Source organism: Genypterus blacodes, unplaced genomic scaffold, assembly GCF_046128005.1.
Source record: "Genypterus blacodes isolate CSIRO-AG114 ecotype Tasmania unplaced genomic scaffold, CSIRO-AGI_Gbla_v1 ptg000012l_1, whole genome shotgun sequence".
Lineage (NCBI taxonomy): Eukaryota > Metazoa > Chordata > Actinopteri > Ophidiiformes > Ophidiidae > Genypterus > Genypterus blacodes.
Genome location: NW_027466826.1, coordinates 7,145,491 through 7,166,690, shown reverse-complemented (window position 1 = coordinate 7,166,690; position 21,200 = coordinate 7,145,491). Strand labels below are relative to the sequence as shown.

The 21,200-nt window shown below is 40.6% G+C and overlaps 1 protein-coding gene across 1 annotated transcript; it reads left to right on the top strand.

The window, feature by feature from the left end:
• The first annotated feature begins 332 nt into the window (after positions 1 to 332).
• atp6v1ba (ATPase, H+ transporting, lysosomal, V1 subunit B, member a) lies at positions 333 to 19,778 on the top strand. The gene is made up of 14 exons (XM_076164789.1): positions 333 to 534; positions 8,240 to 8,295; positions 8,592 to 8,690; positions 8,869 to 8,962; positions 9,481 to 9,558; positions 9,750 to 9,889; positions 13,087 to 13,188; positions 13,883 to 13,980; positions 14,139 to 14,262; positions 15,337 to 15,487; positions 16,212 to 16,294; positions 16,524 to 16,628; positions 16,827 to 16,956; positions 18,421 to 19,778. The coding sequence occupies exons 1-14, from the start codon at positions 426 to 428 to the stop codon at positions 18,561 to 18,563; spliced, it is 1,512 nt and encodes a 503-aa protein (XP_076020904.1). The 5' UTR covers positions 333 to 425; the 3' UTR covers positions 18,564 to 19,778.
• Positions 19,779 to 21,200: the final 1,422 nt, after the last annotated feature.

Genomic DNA, 21,200 nt, shown 5'->3' with positions numbered 1-21,200 from the left:
AAATACTATAAGGGTAGAACTCAAAGAAAATATGACCTTATTCTCCTAACATTTTGGATTTTTTTCTCAAATTATTGCAAAAAAATATACGAACTATTTAGATTCTCGATATCTCTCCTTTTTGGTCCTTGTAATAAGCCATACATTTCACTCAGTATTGCAATTGTATGTGTTAATTGAAATATTTATTTATCTACATATTAATTTAACTTCACCGGATTGAATTGAATTGAACAGAAGTGAAACAAATGGAAACTAAATGAATCACGTTTCGCCGCGCGTGCACGTACACGCTCGCGCCCTTCTCTTCCCCTTTTACCAAACTTCCGGTTCCTGCAGAGTCACATGACCGGCGCTCCGCTGTCATTCAGCTGCAGTTATTAGCAAAGCACAGCGACAGATTCGATCTTCCTCAGGTTTCGACAATGGCGACAATGGTGGCAAACAGGGCGATGGACGTGAACGGCTTAGCAGCGGCTGCACGGACGCACACGCAGGCTGTGACCCGAAACTACATCTCCCAGCCCCGGCTCAGTACGTACCTTTAGTGGTGTAGCTACAGAGGCTAACGGGCTAGCCGTTCTTCGCAAACAGTTAATATCAGCTGCTAGGAGGCGAATTTCAATGAAATATAAAATCATTACCAGCCTTTAAGTGTTCAATACGAGTGGCTTTGTGACATCATTTTCGTCGTATTGTTAAATTTGAAAGTCACCTATCAGGTAGACGGTTATTCCATCGATGGAGCGGTGACTTAACAAAACCATATGCATTCGTACAGTGTGCGTAATGTGCGTAGCTGCTGATTAATACAGCTACAAGTACTGCAAGTACTACAATAATGTCACGTTTTGGTTTATGTGCACATCCACGCAAAATCCTTCAATCAGAAAGCGAGCCAGCTAAGACAGCTAGTTGGACAACGCTAGCTGTAGCTAGCACCGCACAGCTGTTCAGTCATATAAAGCTAGAGTTGCAGAAATATATTTTTTATTAATAATGCATATGGTATTTCTGATATTAATTCGACATACATTATGTTGTTATTACCATATGACGCAGCAAAAGTGAGCTAATACTGCTTTAAATGCCAGAGGCGAGTCAGTGGATTAGCTAGCTAGCCCCGCAGACAGACAAGTCAGCTGACCGAAGGGATGACGATAAAGCGTCAACATGTCGTGACGAGAGGAGACTAGAGCATTGAGCGTTAACTAAACATGTTTTACCGGCGACGATCACTATGAAATCACTAACACACGCTGATGGAGGAGTTTATTATTATGATTATTATAATTAATCAGATGTGCAGTTGGCATGTAGAGGTTTAACTGGATGGGGACAGACGGGATGGTGACGCATCATGTGACCCGATCACATGAGCGCAGTGCAGTAATGGAAGTCGCATAATGTTTACCACAGTTAGTCTACATGTTATGGTATCTCAAAAATAGACCAAATTGAAGTGTTGTAGTGCTTTTTACTGTAAATTATATTAATTAATATTAATTATATATTAGTTGTTGTTGTATTTTCACCACCAGGGTAAATGTAACGTATTGTCCACAGTAATTATAAAGTGTAAATCCTTGCACAGACTCTTTAAAGTGCAATGCCAACGCAGATGTGATGTAATGGGATGTTGCCTTCAGGGACATCATTTACAGTGGTAATTCCTATATCCGTTTTGATTGGTGACTCGCAAGACTTTTGATTGATTTCATTGTTTTTAAGTGGGCTGCTTTCGCTCCAACATCGGCTAAAAAATCAAAGGTGCGAATAATTGCTTTCCTGTTTTCCGGCTTAGGGGGAAAAAAAGGCCCAGACATCACTTATCAAGCTTAATCTACCTGTGTGATGACTTAGTTAAACAGTGATCACAAGTGTTTGGTTGCATTTATAAACAAACACATTTGCGTTTTTCCTTTTTGGCCCTGATTACAGTATTTGAGTTATCAGTGTTTTGTTTGGCGAGGCGTTTTGTCAATTTGCATTTACTTGGATGTTCGCCATCGACCGTGACTTTAATTATGCTCTCAAACGCGGCCCAAGCCATGAAGATGATATTTGTCTTTGTGCAAGTGTCAGAGAGGCAAGCGTGGACTTTAAAAAAAAACCTTTTAGAGAAGTGAAAGGAAATTACTTAATGGAGCGCAGGCCAACTGAGAGTGAAGCAGAGAAGATGCAGCATGTTTTAGAGATGCTTTCATCAAAAACCTAAACCAACCTTCCATTCTGACCAAAACCATTATCTCAAGGAACTACTGGGCAAACTTTGGAAGCCTTTTCATTGGCCCATCAAATGGTGTATGTCCATTGTTGATCAGTCCCATCCCACGACATATATGAGATTCATTGATTTTAAAGACAGTGTCATGAAAAGCATATTTTCACAGTTGTTATGTCGCGTCCTTGGGGTATTTGCCACCTTTTATACGTTGTGAATAATGCAGTACAGCTAATTTCAAGCTTAAGGTGAACTCTAGGCTCACAATATAGCTTTGGTATGCAGTGTGAAGGCTGCCAGTTGTAGTCCCGGTATGTTACGGTAACTGTACTGACAATCAATGTGGGCAGAACCTATTGTGAAATTACCTCACATACCATTGAATCGGGGCTCATAATATGGTCCTGTCCTTGTTTCCGTTGTTTGAAAGTATAAAATTTCAGACTTACAGCCAATGGAAATGTTTCTGGAGTGTTGCACAGAGGCTTTGTTTAGTAAAGCCATTTTCCAGGCATCAAAGTAGTCTATAAGATCACAATGCAGAGATGGTTTTGCAACACCTCAGCGACTCCACCAAGCTCTAAAAGAGGCAGCTATTGAAGAGACACTCTAACACACGGAGAGAGAGAGAGAGAGAGAGAGAAAATAAACAAATAAAGAGATTTCTCATCAGACCAAGTCTTTTCTTTTAAAGAGGCCTTTGTCTCTCTCTCGTGTCAAATGCGACAAAAGCTATTAGCCCACGAAATGGCTCGTCTTTGTTTTAGCGGTGCATTCTGTCATTTAAGGGTATGAAAAGACATGGAGCAAGGCACTATACTTCTTTGTGAAGATTTAATTCATGGTAATAATGTAGTCAAGATAAACAAATGTCTCATCTGTCACCATGAAAGTAATTTCTATAAAGTCAATGTTATTTTTGTAATGGTTCTATAATCCGCATTCTAATTAGGCTTAAGCAGCTAGCTTGTCAGTGGAAAGATTCTCCCGTGGGCGTTTGCCATTGTTTTCATGAAAGAACATAAAAAAATAGGCCAAGAATTTGACACCATTTCGGCATTTGCATGAAGAGAAACCTATCCAAGTGAACGGTACGATTGTTTTGCTGACCGTCATTACTTTGATGACATCCTTGATCTTAAGAATTGGTCTTTTCGAGACCCAAGTGCATTTCGAAATGAAGGAATTTCCTTGTGTTGCTGAATTCACTCTTAACCTTGGCACAAATCAATGAAATGACACCATATCAGTCATGGTTTAAAATTAAATTAATTTTTACATTGGCAGCGATGATGGAGTTGGAGTCTGTTCATGGTTAAGTGTGCAGCGTTCTGAATACAGTCAATAAAAATTAAATGTGTGCTTCATTAAGTCTGATGAGGATTTTTTTCCCCCCAAGGCCACTAAGAGGATCACCATTGTTTTTGTCTTTGCTCGGTATGATCTCTCTTGTTATCCACTGCTTTTTTTTTTAAAAAACGTCTCAAAGGTGAAACACCCCTAGCCTCATTTATACAATAAATGTAGTTCATCCAATAGACAAATCCTGAAAAAGTCTCAAGTTTGTAGAATGACCTGTTGGTACTCAAAACTCTCAGATTTTAAGATTTGCCCTAAAAGGCCATCAGAAATGATTGCAGATAACATTTAGATAAGGTCACGTAAACTTTAAATATTGCGTTTGTCTCGATTTAAAAGGAAATGGGATGCGGCAGCCCTGCACCTGCCCCCTTTGAGTCTTAAAGGGACAGGTGCATGGCTGTGCAAAGGAAGCCTTGAATAGTGGTTGGACATTTGTCCCTCTGTAATACATCAACATAGGGAATATGCATGCATACTTGGCTGCATGGATGATGTCATAAAATGATTAAAGTGGCATTCTTTAAACTTCTATTTTTCCCTTGATAGCTCAAGTCCATAAGCTTTGAGTTGTACCAATCAATGATAGGAAGTGGTTCCGTTTTAGGTGACAACGTCTTTGCTCAGACGTACTCTGGGTACAAGGAGAAACCTCATTACTGAACTGCTTTATTTGAAATAGTGCTTTGGAGTAATTTTGTCTCTTTAGTGCATGGAAACATGCGTGGTCTGGTTCCTTGCTGTAACCTGCTCCTGATAGTCTGATAGTCACTGTTGCATGTTTTTTGAGTTTGAGGGTTCGTTGTAGTTTTGAAGCAATTAGCATTCCCATGTCCAGTGGGGCTGTGGGAATCCCTTGAAGTAGGGGCTAAGACGTGATTGTGAGGCTGCACATCACAGCAGCCACTGCTTTGTAGCGCTCATTCACTGTCAGAATGATGATGCGCCCCCATCTCCGTCCCAGCACCGACCCCTCCCCTCCAGTTCCCCCTCTTTTAACTGGGAAATTGAATTGTGTTGGAATGCTCTGTGCCTCTTTTCTCTGGCACTTGAATGGGCTCTTTAGTATTTCACACCAAGGTGTCCTTCAGGGTGTGAGGTCAGGCTACCAAAACAGCTTCTAGTGGCGGATTAGGACCAATTAACATCTTTGTACACAAAGGCCTCTGGCAGCTGAACAGGCTGCAGGGTGACCCATACGGTCGTTGCATGCCAAGCTTGGGGACTGCTGCACTTGAGATGAAGTAGCAAAAGAGGGGTGGAGAAAGTTTTCCAAACCTAGTGGGAAATGTTGCTACTTCACACCTCGTGAACATATAGTCTATTGAGCAATCGTTATCTTGTGAAATGAGTGAGCAAACCACATTTTTTCATTGTGGTGGTACGTAAGAGGGTACCACAGCCCCAAACTGTTTTTTTAAATGATGATGGCGTCCTCTGTAGGGGCAGGGTGAGGACCTTTAATCCTACTGGGGATACTCAAGCTAAACGTGTGAGCTCTTGAGATTCATGTCCTCGAATGCACATAAAATCTATCTTATCCAACAACACAATTGCAGTGTAACTTTTTGTAGCTTTTTTTTCATTTGTTGGTTCCATTTTGTGTTATTTCTTCAATTCTCTAGACAGTAAGCCAAATAGAATTGCTAAACAATCACTGCTATTTACTTATTGAGTAGGGTAGGGTATTCCATAAATGTCACCAGATTTGTTTCCCAAACTTGTTTGTTTTTGGGAAATCGAGGAGATGCAAGAAAGTTTTTCCACTTAGAGTAGCCTAATGTAGACTAGAAAGCAAGTTATCATTGAATATGTATAAGGCTCGAAAGGCATTGAGGGGAAAGTAACAACAAAATAGTATGTCACATAATGCGATTTCCTTAAGTCTTATTTTCTTCATTTGTAATCTTTAGCTGTTATTGCATACGCATATAGGGTGATGTGACGTCGTCAAAATTGCTTGGCAATTATTTCAAGCCCATCTGCGAATCAGGGAAAGTATGGTTACATAGATTTCCTTAAAATTATGTTTACCTTGTTCCATTACCAAATATCTGCCAGTAAGGCGCAGTAGACTTGGAGGCTTTCTAAGAGGTTGCTGTATAATTATGTAGCCCAATTTTCTCTGCATCATTATTATCACCCTTCAGTAAATAGCCATATGTATCTCTTTTGAGACATGTGGGCAATTTGTAGGGTAAGTGTAGCTATTAAGGTCTTTTTATAAACATTGACAATCTGCAGTTTCTGGAGAAAAAGGTCTGGCTGTGAAAAAAACATACTCTTGTAAATTTGATGGAATTTTCATAAAAGCTTTTTTTTTCATGTTTGATATGGGGAGTTGTGTGGTGCTGTGGTGGTACTGTCTAATATGCAAGTCAAAATAATTCTTAGTAATATTTCAGCAGGTTTGAAGGTGTGGCCTGATCTTCATTTTAAGAAGATGTCCTTTTTTTTTTTAAATCACATTGAACATTTTTTTCTGTGCATCGCAACGTGCATGAATTCATTAAGCCTCTTAATTCATCTTACCAGTTTTTTTTGTTAAGTGGTATTAAGTAGTGAGCAATGTTGCTCTCACCCTACTGCCTTCGTGTTGACTTATTCACAGAGTTTTCTTCTGTAAATTGATGTGAATGCAAGCCAGAGTCTGAAAACAGGAGATGTTTCGTCCAGAATGGGATCCTAGTAACATTGCTGGTCAATGCTGGAACGTGTTTGAATGACAGCATAGCCAACGCCTTAACGGTGGGTCGTGTTGGAGAGTTGCGGGAGATTAGACTGGCTATATTTTGAGCCACGCAATCTCATTCCCAATTTGGTGAGTGAAAAAATTAGAAGACATTTGACCAAATTTGTCCCTCACATCCCTGAAAAGCCAATAATTCCACCAATACAGCACGTCCAATGTGCCGGGCAGCCACTGAACGGCAAACTACAGTGGTACCTAAACGGTACCATTCCTAATGACAGCCCTACCGACACCCCAACTGCGCGCTGACAGTCGGCTCAATGTGTCAGGGGTGTGAGATTCATTTCATTCAGAGAGGAAAATGTTAATTTGTGTGGCTGTGCACTGCCCTTGGTTTTTATCATCACACTTGAGCCATCTTTTCCGTCTTTTGTCTTGCTTTTTTTCAGCAACCTCCTTCCACCCTCCACCACCCACTCCACCCTCAACAACGCATGCACACACACACACACCCCACCACACAAAGACACACACACACACACACACACACACACACACACACACACACACACACACACACACACACACACTGTCTGGCTAATAGAGGGTGAAATGCAGGTGTGTGGGAAATGGCTGCAATACTGTAGTGCATTGACAGGTTATTTTGTTGGCCTCCGCCTAATTAGAGGAGTAGTGGATGCACCCCGCTAAGCCTTAGTGCTTTATGTTAGCACCAGTGTGCCCTAATTTTCTTGTGCCTTTGATATCAGCCCTGAGATTGATGGTTCACACATAAAAAGACACAGCAGACCATGATAGTGGTCACCAACCTAGTGGTCACAATGGCGTCCTCTGCCCATCGCCTTTAGACCACCCATTACTCTTTCAGTCTCGTGTCTTTCCATTTTACCCCCCCCCCCCCATCTCTGCAGATGTTCAGGAAGATGGTGAATTCCTCACACTCGACCTAACTTGGCTTTCATGAGAGCAGAGTGAATGGTATTCTCCAATTACAGAGTTGTGTGTGTGTCACCTGTTTGGAAATGAATTCGACTTCACCGTCTCCTCTGCTGTCACAGGTTGTATCGGCCACTAATTAGGTCAGCATATGCGTTGTACCTGTTGTCAACCTCCACACTCAACTAATTCCAGTTATAGTCAACATATCTGTCGTCTTCACTGAGGTTATTAGGTTTCTTATGGTTAAATGTTAGAGGTTTCTTTAGCATTTTGCCAACAACTGGAATCTCCACTGGCAATATTGTATCTGTAAGTCAGAGTTATGAAATTTGAATGGATTGATTTAATCATGGAATGGATTGATTTTACTCATTTATTGGAATGTAAATGCTCTATTGAATTCTTTTTTACATATTAATATCGTCTGAATACTATAAATTATGCCATTTGAGAAACAGACACTGCAAATCAAATGTTACAATAAAAAATGAGTAGAAAAAACACTCCACAGGACTGTAAGTTACTGAAATAGTAACATGTCATTTTATGGTGACATTTGTCGCAATTTTGATTGATCTTGAGTGTTCTTTTGTATATATTATCTGCCGGACAGTGATGATGGTTTAATGTTGGAAAAGGCCACAGGCTAATTCTGCTCAGCTTCATCTGTGACGACTCTTGATTTTGTCATGTTATTACAGGGCTTGCATGCAACCGTGGACCTTTGCAATTGTAATGCATAAGGCCTATGTGCTGAGTGCATCTCATGCATTGTTTTCCCCTGACATTTGTGCCAGGAGTTGCATGAAAGCTGATTTTCATCCCAAAGCAAAAGGTCAAGATGTGATTATGAACATTGTCTGCAAGAAGGTCTACTTCCCATCTCAATTGATTGATGGCTTTCAGTTCCAGAAGGAGCTTTTGGCAGAATTGCAATCATTACCTTACTGTCTTGTGATTTGTCAAAATAAAGGGATGAATAAAAACACTCTCCTCTTTTCCAGCTTACTCCACTGTTTCGGGTGTCAATGGACCTTTGGTGATTCTGGACAATGTGAAGGTGAGACTGACACGCTTTATACACCACCTATAGTTTTAGAAACCACCACTACCTCTGCTTATTCACATTTTGCTTACAACCCACATGCAAACCGTTAGAATGGTTAACAAAGAAACATAATGTGCATCATTATAAACACACTAATGTTAACTTTGGCTTTGGCTTTTCATTAATCTCAAAAGGTCTACACTCAAAATGGCATATGAAGCTACTGCCTGTCTCTCTTGTTAACAGAGGACAGTATTCTGAGGTTATAGACACGGCACCTATTGGTTTGTTGAATTGTTTTGAATCAGTTCCCAAGGTACGCTGAGATTGTCCACCTGACCCTGCCGGATGGCACCAGGAGGAGTGGGCAGGTCCTGGAGGTCATAGGAAGTAAGGCGGTTGTCCAGGTGAGAAGCAGCACCTATTGAAGTCAACACAGGAGTCGTGATTTGTGCAGCATTGCTCAATTAGAAATTTGTGTCAGAATGACTTAAAAAAAATTAAGGTTCAATTTTAGCCCCTTAAGCGAGGCAGGGATGCTCTATTTAGTCATTTTTGTGGCTTCTTGTGTCTGTTTTCATTCAGGTATTTGAGGGAACATCAGGTATTGATGCCAAGAAGACGGCGTGCGAGTTCACCGGCGATATCCTGCGCACCCCAGTTTCGGAGGACATGCTGGGTAATAGGAACATGATTTCTCATTGCAAGGTTGATCCACATTTTGTAATGGATCACTAAAAAAAGGAGTAAGAAAGAATGCTCAATTATGTCTTAATTCTTATACAGTTTTTGATATCCTTATTTCAGTGAGATTTTCAGTCTGCTTCAATAAATGTTGAAAGCAAAAACACTGAATGCAACCTTTGAGCTCAATGCCTCACTTTTTTCCCTAATGTTCTTGAATGTCTCAGTCAGGGCGATTATCTCAGTAGAGCACAAGGTTACATATATTTGAATGGCAGTAGAGTGTAAACCTGCTTTTGTTTTTGAAGTATCATTAATCATGTCCATGAAATGTCAATTGTAGACTCTACAAGAGCCATCAGAGGCAATTTTATCCATGCAGACTCTGACACAGTACATAATAAATCACATGTGGTCCAAGTGTCATACATATAATATATACACTGTTTTTTAATCAAACGACAGACTTGATGTCTTCTTTGTTTAAACGAGAAAGTGTTTCTCTCTTTTCAGGTCGTGTTTTTAATGGCTCAGGGAAGCCCATTGACCGTGGACCCAGTGTTCTGGCTGAGGACTACCTGGACATCATGGGTAAGACATGACACCACAATATGAACTAGTTTTGTTTCAATTGTCAAATTAAACTTCTTCGACTGGAATCAATCACTCTTTACACAATGTACACAGTTTACTCAGTATATTTACTTTTTGGGTTTCTTTGTTATATAGACGTTCCCCTAAACGAGGTGCAGGTGCTCAATCTGTGCTTCTGTCCCTCACAGGCCAGCCCATCAACCCTCAGTGCCGTATCTACCCTGAGGAGATGATCCAGACTGGTATCTCAGCCATTGATGGCATGAACAGCATTGCGAGAGGACAGAAGATCCCCATCTTTTCTGCTGCTGGTCTGCCCCACAATGAGGTGAGACTACCAGACACGAGTAATTTGACCTATTTTGGACCGAAAATACTTCATACCAGTATATTTGTTGTGACACTGCAAACCAAACATAATACACATGTTAAACCCAAACCACCCACATACTGGCTAAATATTCTGTTCCTTTTTTGTGTAACACGATTTTGACAGTGGACATAGCGGGACCAAAATAAAAGAGAAATTGTAATCTCATACAATTCCAAATGCACTCACAAGCAGCAAAACACTCTTTTATCATTTTGGTTTTGTCTATATCCCATTCTTTTTGACATTAGATTAATGTACCAAAAATTGGGTTTTGTCTCAGCTCTAATCAACCACAATGAATAGTTAATAGTTCAGACTAAAAGTAGTGGCTCCAATTGAACCGTCGAGTGCAGTATTCATCAGTGATAAAGTGATATTAGTCCATTCTTGTATTTTTCTGTAATGGTCTCCAGTGAGCAATTTAGCTTTTTTATTATTACACTGATCATTTCTAATTGAGTGTCTGCTAAGTAACGCTTGAGCAGTCTGACAGGATAATTTCACTGTAAAATCAATACAGAGTTTAAGAACATGTTTTTGTGTTTATATTTGTAGTGAATTCACAATGGAAATGTGATATTGATGAGTTAAGTCGGCAGTGTCAGCTGACCACAGTCTCAGTTATACTTCCTTTTTTGGGGATTTTCCCACATCAAAATGACAGTGACTCAGTTGTCCAGATTTTTTTTCTCTCTCTGATTTGCCTTTAGTTTACAGCCAACAGTAGCATGCTCAATGTGTTTGTTATCGCCCGGCTTTGACACTTTGCTTCCCTGCTTCCCTGTTATGGGATCAGTTGTCCTTTCTATACATCTAAAACTCAAAAGTCACATTCATAGCCTGTAGAAGCTGCAATGTTAATTACACCTTGTAATGCAAATGTGTTCTTGCAACAAACTATATACATTATTAAGAATTTATTGTTTTGGACAGCATCAATACCTTGTTATTGGCCAAATGCACCAAGGCCGGGTTCTGACCTTGTGGTGGCACAAGAAGAGAGGTCAAGTTATCACCAAAATAATGTTGGGTCATTGTAGGGGACCATACAGGGAATCCATACAGTATATTCTGACACACAATTGCACTAGACACTTTTTTTTTGGCAAGAGTAGAAATTAACAAGACCAACAAGATCAGGTCATACCCTCAACTGACACTGATTTATTTCCATCTGGATGGATGTTTTAACAATATAACAGTTTCAGTAGGGCGGCTTTGGAAACGGTCCCAAGGCAGAGAATACAGAATGGTGGAAACAATATTGATTCAATCTGCTGCTGCACTCAAAACACAATAGAGATTTCTAAAGAGACAGACCATTGCCATTCTTGATGCTCTTCAGGTAAAACAAGAATTTGGAGAGAATGATTGACCCTTGTATCCTTCTCTCCACCCATTCTGTATGTTACACTGCAGTGCTCAGGGACAAACACTGTTACGGATTCACAATGGAAAACCATTGTCAGACATGAAACAGCTCTGTATTTTCCGTATATTTGCAGACTTTTCGATACTTACTAAAACCATTTTAAGTTCTTGTGATTGGTAAAATCAAAACACCTTTAAAAACAGAACAAGACTATAATTTAATTTAAATTTTTTGTTGCATTTTAAGTCGGTGTCCAGGCCCAAAACCACACACAAATTATTTTCTCTTATATATTCTGTCCAGGTCTCAATAACTTGCCCCACACATTTTGTGAATGTGGCTTCATTTAATTAAGTTGATGTGGGTGTATTTATATGAATGACTGGATCTATGTGGCTCCATGTACTGTAGGTCATTTGAAGCTGTCAAATACAAAACATATCAGCCATTGCTGTTAGGAATAATGAGTTCTATCCTGTTTTGAGTTCTGTAGTTTGGAGGAATTTCGTATGTTTTCAGCTGTATAAAAAGCATAAAAGAAGCTTTCCAGAAGCTCCATATAAATGTATAAAAATTAATTTGCATTGTGTTGATGTGCTCAAAGATGTCCTTCCTCTTTTGAATTGGTCTGTGTGAGATTCATGTGACGTGCCCAGGAAAAAATGAGGAAGATGGAGACGGAGATAATATAAATCATAGGGAAGCGTGGTGGAAGGTGTTGGCAAATGGGGATGTCGACAGTTATCTGAATGTTATGAAAAAGATGATTTATTGCCTTAATTGCAGTATTTTCAATGTACATATATGCTTGCAAGTGTTGTCCCGAGTCTTTGATCTTGAAAAGAGAATTAAAGGGAATGCAAAGAGAATGCATCTAGAAAGAAACTAAGTGAGTATAAAAATGTAACTGATGGAAAACTCAGTGTCACCAATATATTGAGTTTTAAAGTGAATGTGAATGCCCTGATTGATTTAATAAGATGAGGGGTAGTTACTACAAGGTTCTCAAAGCCTAAGGCAGCTGTCCTCTCGCAGCCATCAGCACGAGCAGACAGCTTTGTGATGACTTTCTAGGCGTTAAACTGCCTGCAACTACTTCACCAAACTTAAATTAGGGCCATGTTGGGATTAGTTCAGGTGAGATAAATACTTATTGCTTTGTTCCAAAAAATTCTCAAGGTGTTTAGTATCACTTTCTACGGTCACAAACAACACTGGCTGTAAATGTCCATGAAACCTCACACCTTTTCCCCACTTTGACAATGCGTGATCAATAGGAGCACAACACATTGCTGTGTAGTCTCATGTAAAAGCAGCAAAGCACAGCAAGTGTTGACCGCTTAATAATGGCCGCCCACTTGCCGTGCCACCAGGACGGTGAGAAAACCCAGCTTGTTGTTTCATTAACCACATGTCATGGAGGTCATCCATGTGGCAGTTGCCTCTATGGGCCAGGTGCCTCCTCTCGGGGTGCATGGAGAGGTCAGGCCGGATCAACACACGGTGGCCATTAAATTAAGTGATAGGCGTGAAATTCCTCTCCTGTCATACATTTAACTGTCAACTGTTCACTCAGCTTACGTGTCTTAGTAAAAAGAGTTTACCAGTCAATGTTGAATACTTAAATAGAAACAACTGGGTAGTTATAGGTTATATTGGCATAAAAATGGATGAATGTCTCAAGTGGAGCTGGTCAGTTATATTTTTCAAAAATCAGTTTTTCTAGTATTTATTTGAATTCAACTCAGCATATGTGTTGTTTATTTTTCCATCTTTTCAGATTGCTGCACAGATCTGTCGCCAGGCTGGTCTGGTGCAGAAGTCCAAAGATGTCATGGACTACAGTGCTGAAAACTTTGCCATCGTCTTCGCAGCCATGGGGGTAAGGGAGCAAAACACAAAACTCCCACCCACCCCCTCCGTATTCCGACGCTAATCCCCCTCTTAACCCTGACGTGACACCCTGTACCCTTTCCTCCGCCCTTTTTTGTGTCTTTTATTCACCAGGTGATTTAACCTTTAAGTCCCTCTTGTTACTTCTGCACCTCTGAGCATATCCCCCGGCCATGTAGACGGGTTACTAATTCAACAAGCCCTTAAACACAATCAGCCCAGCAGTATCAAATTTTCCCTTTCTCAGCTGCTCTGCCTCTCTGTTCCGATGCCCAATAGTGACAGCTTGACCTGTACCAGACACTCACACACACACTTGCTTCACTTGCTAAAACCCTAATCCTTCCTTCTTCCACTTCCTTGCCAATTTACATCTCATTGTGCCGGGTTTGGCTGGAGAGCTGAATTGGACAGAACATAAGGAGAGCAGCACAGATTTGTCTGAGACATGTCTGTAAAGGAAAATAGATCAGAAAATAATGTCAGGCTAATGTAAAGGCTATATGTTGTACCATAGTAAGGGATGTACTGTATAAGAACATGTTTAGATACATGGAGTTTTTGAAAGTATACTGATGACCTTGGGTTTCTCTAGTCTCTGTATGTGTAGCCTTATTGTCAGTGGTTGGACCTTTTTATTTGTTGTGCCTGAGTATTCTAACTTGTATTTTATTGCCCCTCAGGTTAACATGGAAACTGCTCGTTTTTTCAAATCCGACTTTGAGGAAAATGGCTCTATGGACAACGTCTGCCTATTTTTAAACCTGGCCAATGATCCCACGTAAGATTCTGTTCTGTCTTATGTACAGGGTTATACTTTGTGTGGCTGCGGCTTTATGTGGAGACAATGTAGGATGCAGTCTAACATGATGCTGTTTAATGGACTCAAGAACTCGATGGGTATGGTAGAGTGACGGGCTTGTGTGTCTCTCTTGTAAGGATCGAGCGTATCATCACCCCACGCCTGGCCCTGACCACAGCGGAGTACCTGGCCTACCAGTGTGAGAAACACGTCCTGGTCATTTTGACCGACATGAGCTCCTATGCTGAAGCCCTGAGAGAGGTACAAAATGATGTTGTGTGCTTGCAACTCTTCTTCTTATTATTATTCTTCCTGTTTGAGTGTTGTGGGAATTATAATTAAGCAAATATTAGTTGAGACATAACCAGTGTGTCTTGTTGTATTTTCAGTAGGACACATTTCATTACTCGATTTACCTCAGATGTATCCAGCAGCAGTTTGCAACAACATCTTTAAATTTATAAACATAGCAGATGAATGCAAAAGCTCTGTAAGCATTAACAAATAGGTGATATACTTGCTAAAGTCTTGTTAGTCCTGTGTTATTTGCTGAATGGGGGTATAATGTGTCCTTCAGCCTCGTAGGAAATGCTTTAACTTCATCATTCTCTTCAGGTTGGTTCTAAAAGGAAAAGGTCCCCCCACCCTCCCCCCACTCCCCTCCTTTCACCTCATACTGAGGAGTCAGGCCCTCTCCACTCTGTCTTTTGTGCCTCTGCATTAATCCTTTTATGTTGTACCGTTTGCTGTCTCAATATGCTGGCAACACAATGCAGGTTTTTAAATGGCGCATGTGCATTTTCCTCCTTGTGTTAGCTGTCCATAACCTTGGTACGCACACGCTGCACCAATACTTGGCTAAGACCCCGGCAACTTGATCGGTATTTCACCACTTACAAGGAATCAGGAGGACATTTAACTTCTGCTCCCATTCACATGTTCAAAGGTTGAGTTTAGCATTGAATCTGCAGGTTACGAGTGTTAAGCCCGCCCATCAACCTTTGAACCCCAGGATAAATGGAGTGCATTTTCTCTCTTGCTCTGAATGCACCTGACTCTCCGAAAAAAGGACTTGCTTTTGGTCGTTTTAGTAAACAGCCTGTGCACAGGATGGCAACATGTCCAAGGTGGCTTTTACCACACCTGGAACACACACGATGAGTTTGAACAGATTAATGGCATTTCTTACTGTTGAGACTTGCAAGAAAGCATAGCGAAAAAATTTTTTTAAACGAGGCAAAGAGGCAGATTGGAGAAAACATTGATTATACTTTGAAATCTTTTGAAACAAAATTTTTCTCTGCTATGTTCTCTTTACTGCCAACCCATCTTTAGGTCTCTGCTGCCAGAGAGGAGGTGCCAGGTCGTCGAGGCTTTCCCGGTTACATGTACACCGATCTGGCCACCATCTATGAGCGTGCTGGCCGTGTGGAAGGCAGAAATGGCTCCATCACCCAGATCCCCATTCTCACCATGCCCAATGACGGTTAGAGGAGCAACCATAGAATAAAGCTGGCTAATCTAACTGTGCCGATCAAAGAAAGAACTTTGTTTATCAATGTTAGACGTGTCGGTTGCATTCACGTCTTCTACATTAACATAACAACTCATATTTTGTGCTCACTTGCCAAACTTCTACAGCATTTCTTGTTATAATCTAATCAGTGCAGCCCTTCATCAAACCCAGTCACTTCATTAGATTTTATACTTTTTGTATTATCTGTCCTAAATACTTAAATCTCTGGCAAAGTCATTATTACACCTATTACTACGACTGTTATCATTACTGCATTGGGCTACAGCAGACATTTTTGATGCCTGCTGTTACCATGGCAACATGTATGAAGACCCTCCTCCCATCTTGTTGAACAGGAACCCCCCCATAACAGCATCCCGGGGAGGCAATTGTGTCGGTTTTTACTAAACACTTATTGTGTTTCCAAGGGCTTCTGATCTGTTGAGATAGCGTGAAGGTCTCAAAAAAAACATCTGGACAATGAAAAATGTACAATGTATATATTTCAATAGCGTAACCGTAGATGTCCTTCACTGTGACTGAAAGGTTTAATATATGAGAGTATATTATGCTATATAAATGTGGAAGCTTGGTGGCAGTGTAAGAAATACGTTTATTTGTTGCGTACGTTGTGATTGGATGATTGATAGCGGTATGGGTGATTTCTGCTGTTGCTGTTCTTGTCGTCTAACAGATATTACCCATCCTATTCCTGATCTAACTGGGTACATCACAGAGGGTCAGGTCTACGTTGACAGGCAACTGCACAACAGACAGGTATTCCTCTCAAGTCTTTTTTAATTATTTTTGTTTCTAATTCCTCATACTTGGAGTTAGAGACGGACACTGGTTCAAAAGTTTGTCAACAGATGGGAGGGATCTTTGTTGGTAATCCGATGTTGTTTTGATCTGATCCAATCCACGTTTTTCCCACTCTCCTGTACCACCAAGGTCAGCTCATAAGGGGTAAGGCCAGACATAACAAAAACCTTTACATTTCATTCAGATCTACCCACCCATCAACGTCTTGCCCTCACTGTCTCGATTGATGAAGTCTGCCATTGGTGAAGGAATGACCAGGAAGGACCATGCTGATGTCTCTAACCAACTGGTAAGAGCTCTCATCTTTTGTACCTCAATGATTCCTGAAACCTGTTCTTTTTTTTCCTCTTAATTCATGTTCACTCATAAATAATAACCATTACTTCTGCGGCAGCTTTTTGATTATTTTAACCACTAGCTTGTGCATTATTATAGCTGGTGATGTTTTTGGCGTGAGTGTTGATTGTGTCTTTCTGCTCTCTGCTAGTACGCCTGCTACGCTATTGGCAAAGACGTCCAGGCCATGAAGGCTGTGGTGGGAGAAGAGGCCCTCACCTCTGATGATCTGCTCTACCTTGAGTTCCTGCAGAAGTTTGAGAAGAACTTCATTGCTCAGGGTAAGAGTTTGCGAAATGAACAAGATACGATACTTTATTTCTCGTGTCCACATGCAATTGAAATTTAACATAACCAGTTCAGAAAAATGAGTCAAGAAGGGTGACACATCTTTCCATCCACAACAACTACAAACATAGGTTTGACAGAATAGGTTCCGACTTGTCATTCAAGGATATAAGCAGGAGATTTGTATCAGCTGTGTTCCACCGCTGAGAAACGCTAGAAGCTCAGGCTGCCAATGATATTAATTCCACCAGGCAAGCAGCCAGCCTGGCTTATGTAGTTGTCTGCTTAGGTAGCAGCAGCACTTGTCAGAGCTATGGATGAAATAGCCGCTTGAAGCCAACAAGTTGTGCCAGGTGGTAATATTTGTGATCCAGTTGCTCGCTGACCCCAGCCAAAATTGATAAATCTGTCGCCGTGTGTTTAACAGTGGACAAATAGTGTTGCCTATAACGGTGCAGAGGAAGTGGGCTGACATTGAGGATTTTGAAAGTGTCTCCACAACAGCCGGCACCAACAGGAACAGAGAGCAAAAGACTCTCAAAGGGCCTATACTGCGCTAAAATTACATCCTTGGCTGTAACAATCCAGCAAAGGATGTGATACAGCTTAATGGAAACTGCAGGACTTTCACCTTTGTTCCAATGAAAGGTTTTGTATCGGTGTGATTTATCGTCAAAATTTGCTAAACTCAGTTCGTGTCCGAGTACCAAATCAATTAATCTTCCTACAACCATTAAAGCTTTTAAAATTTCCTTTAAATCTGTCAGCCTGGTTCACCCCGAGGAGAAAGGGAGACGTATGGAATATTTACAGTGATGGATAGCGATAAAAGCTAAGACTCAATATGTAACGTAACTCAAAATGGGGTCGGTGCACCAGGGCTCTGTAAAACTTTGAAAGCAAATTAATGTGAGTGTCAGCAGGCTTTTCACACCGAAAAGTGGGAGGCAATAGCTTTTAACTGACACTGTTGTGCTACTTCTGCATCCCGTGTGTGTGACTCGCTGTTCCTATATGGAGTCTATGTGACCTTTAGCTTTCTGCTGCCACACACAGCCACTGAAAATGTGTTTGCACCATAGTGGTCACACATTAGTTCGCTAAAAAGCTATAAGGTATTTAACTCGGGTTGGGCTGTGCTCTGCATAATGTTATCGGACGGTCTGAAAATATGCTGTTGCTGTTAATAACTGCAGTTTTACAAGTGTCGTCTTCAAGGAATAAGATCTGACATGCAGCAAGCAAAGGTCTTTCCTTTCAAATTCACTTCCACTTAGCAGTTAAAGTGTATTTAGCTCTCTTCCGTTGGGCTTTGTTTAAGGTGAATCGTGAGGGAAATGTTTTTTTGTTTAGCTTGATTAGATTTAAAAGCACTTATTCCAACCATGTGAAGTATGTGTGTGCGCGGCACAGCTACAGTTGTCAGTCTGTTTGATGCTCATCACCGTCTTCCTCAGGCCCCTACGACAACAGAACAGTGTACGAAACTCTGGACATCGGCTGGCAGCTGCTGCGTATCTTCCCCAAGGAGATGCTGAAGAGGATTCCCCAGAGCACCCTGGCCGAGTTTTACCCCAGGGAATCTGCCGCCCGTCACTGAGGTGTAATAAGGGACGCTCTTGTTCCACCCTCCCTCTCTCCTTTTGATCTTGCCTGTTGTCCACCTCACCGTACAGCCCCTCGACCTCGGGCGAGCTCTGGGTTTGGTTATTGGCGAACCTCGACCCGACCGAAATCTGCTCCTCGTCTGTTTTCTCGCTGTTCTCCCCACTTGCAAATCTCTTTCCCATCATGTCACATCCTCACACCCCAAACCCGTCCCCACACCCCGAGTGAGAACAGGGCAATAATCCCTTCTCCCCCCCCTATTGTAGATGTATCGTAGAGTGTAGCTTCTGTGTCCAGAGGTGTTGTACGGAAAGTGTTTGTGGTTGTAATAGCTGTCCTTTTATTGGAGAAAAAAACATATCCGGAAAAGTATGGAACAGTCTTTATTTATTGAGGGGGAACTTCCGAATTTCCCTCTGTTTTTTTTTTTTTAAGTCAAGGAACAATGTATCCATTGCAACAAAAACCAAGAATTTTCCAAATGAAGGACCTCAGAAGGTTACAGGGAATTGACAAATGAACAAATTCCCAAGAATACAGATGTGCTGAAAATGTCAGAGGTGTTGACTCAACTTGATTATCATACTGAAAACACTTTTAAGTGATATTTGGTGAACAATACAGCTTCAGATATCACAGCTAAAACCAACCTTTTAAGTACTTAAAGTAACTGAATATCATGAATGTCATCAAATTAGTATTTACAAATGTGTTGGCCATTCCCCTCTTTATTATCCCTTGTGTACTATTGAAATCGACTGTTTTATTCTTTTCTGCGTCATTGGCTTGATGTTTTCCAGTGCTTGGATTCTCTCACGTCATCTTTACAATAAAAGCATCATGCAGAAAATAGTTCAACCCGTAAACAGGCATTGAAGCAGCCATAGCATTTGTTCTCAGATCTGTTACTTTGGTTTAGTAATGAGCTCAAGCACTGGGCAAACTTGGGCCACGTTGAGATTTCAGATGTTTACTGTATGTTGCATTTCCTTAATGCTGTTGGCCCCTCTTGCTTCTTCAATCTTCTCTGGCAAGAAAACTGGATGTTTACATTTCGTGTTTTGTTGTTTGATTTGTGTTGAAAAAATATAAGTATACTGTAAAAGAATATATTAAACATTCCCATCTCTGCAGAAATGAATTATTTGTTGTACGCTGATATGGATTTGTGAGTTTGTGTCCATGAATAAATTAAATTATATTGGAATTGTTTGTCATAGTTCTGTATCTCCCAACATTGATGGTCTGATATCTAACGTGAACCTTTTTTTCATATTTTGTGCCCCAAAAATTTTTTTTGATGCAGAATTTCCTCACAAAATCATGGTCTGAATTTCAATATAGCATTCGTCTTTGTATTTGAATGTCTGTTTCATCAAGGAGCTTAAGAAAATATGTATCAACAGAAAACATTGCCTGACATTTATCAATAGTTCATCTGTACGGGTCCATCTGAATGCGTCTTTTGGCGTGGGTCCCTGGATTTTGTTTCATTCTTCACTCAGAATGCCAGAAACAGATCACCGCCTACAAAATACATCAAGGGCATTACACTCCGAAAATCTCAATGTATTTTTATCCGAACTGACGCACATGGGTTTTCCAAACGAATATACTTGGTGCACAATTTATCTTGCAAAATTAGTGGTTGGTGGGAACGAGGTCACCCCACCAAGCATCAATACATGGGCCCAATTCACAATTTATGCATAAATTCAAGTGAATCCTCCTCATTTTGCTTTGTTTACTGTTAGTTTAGGTGACTTGTACACAAAATGCCCGATGTGTATTGCTGTAAATCTACCGTACATCCAAAGAATGACCCCATTTGTGTGGCCTTATGTCGGTCATATATGGTATTGTGGCATATCAAAGGACATACAACCTTGATAATCTTCTTTGATAGTGAAGTGTAGCATTTTGTAGCACACAGGTTCTTTTCTGAAGCACTACCAGCCTTGTAGTGGCACAATTACCACCACCAAGGTTATGTTTTATTGGTCATTTTTGACCAGAACATCTAGAAAAAAAACATGCTGTGGTGGATTTCAATATATTTGAAGAATTCATTTAATACTTGGTACTGATGAGCCTGTAATAACAATGTTCACAGTTTGCCCTTTTGAACAGTAAGCCACAAAACCATAATTCCTTGGTTTCCTGGATTCCTTCTAAAGAGATTTTCAATCTCTTTCAAAACATTTTTTGGTATCTATCTTTTTGGTAACAAGTTTGGGTCAACTGTCACACGATATTTACATGCCGAAGGTGTGTGCAGAGCTGGACAAAATCTATTTTGTGTTGTGTTAACCTTACCTTTTCAATAGAATTGGCTAAAGTTGAGTCGGTATGGCTCATTTTATAAAAATAACTACTGTAACCTGTTAAATCTCATCCTTAACAGATGAAGTCGAAGTGAATTGTATAGCTAATCGGTCTTGTAGGAGGTATACGCTCTCACAGTGCGATAGAGTTTACTCCTGTATATGGATTGTTGCTACGGTTCTGTTTATATTTACTGTCATTACTAAGCGTATATAGACGGACACATGATGCGTTCACTGGTTCATTAGCATAAATGGTGTAACCCTAACTTTGTTGTATCCACCTGTAGCGTGTGCTGTCTGAC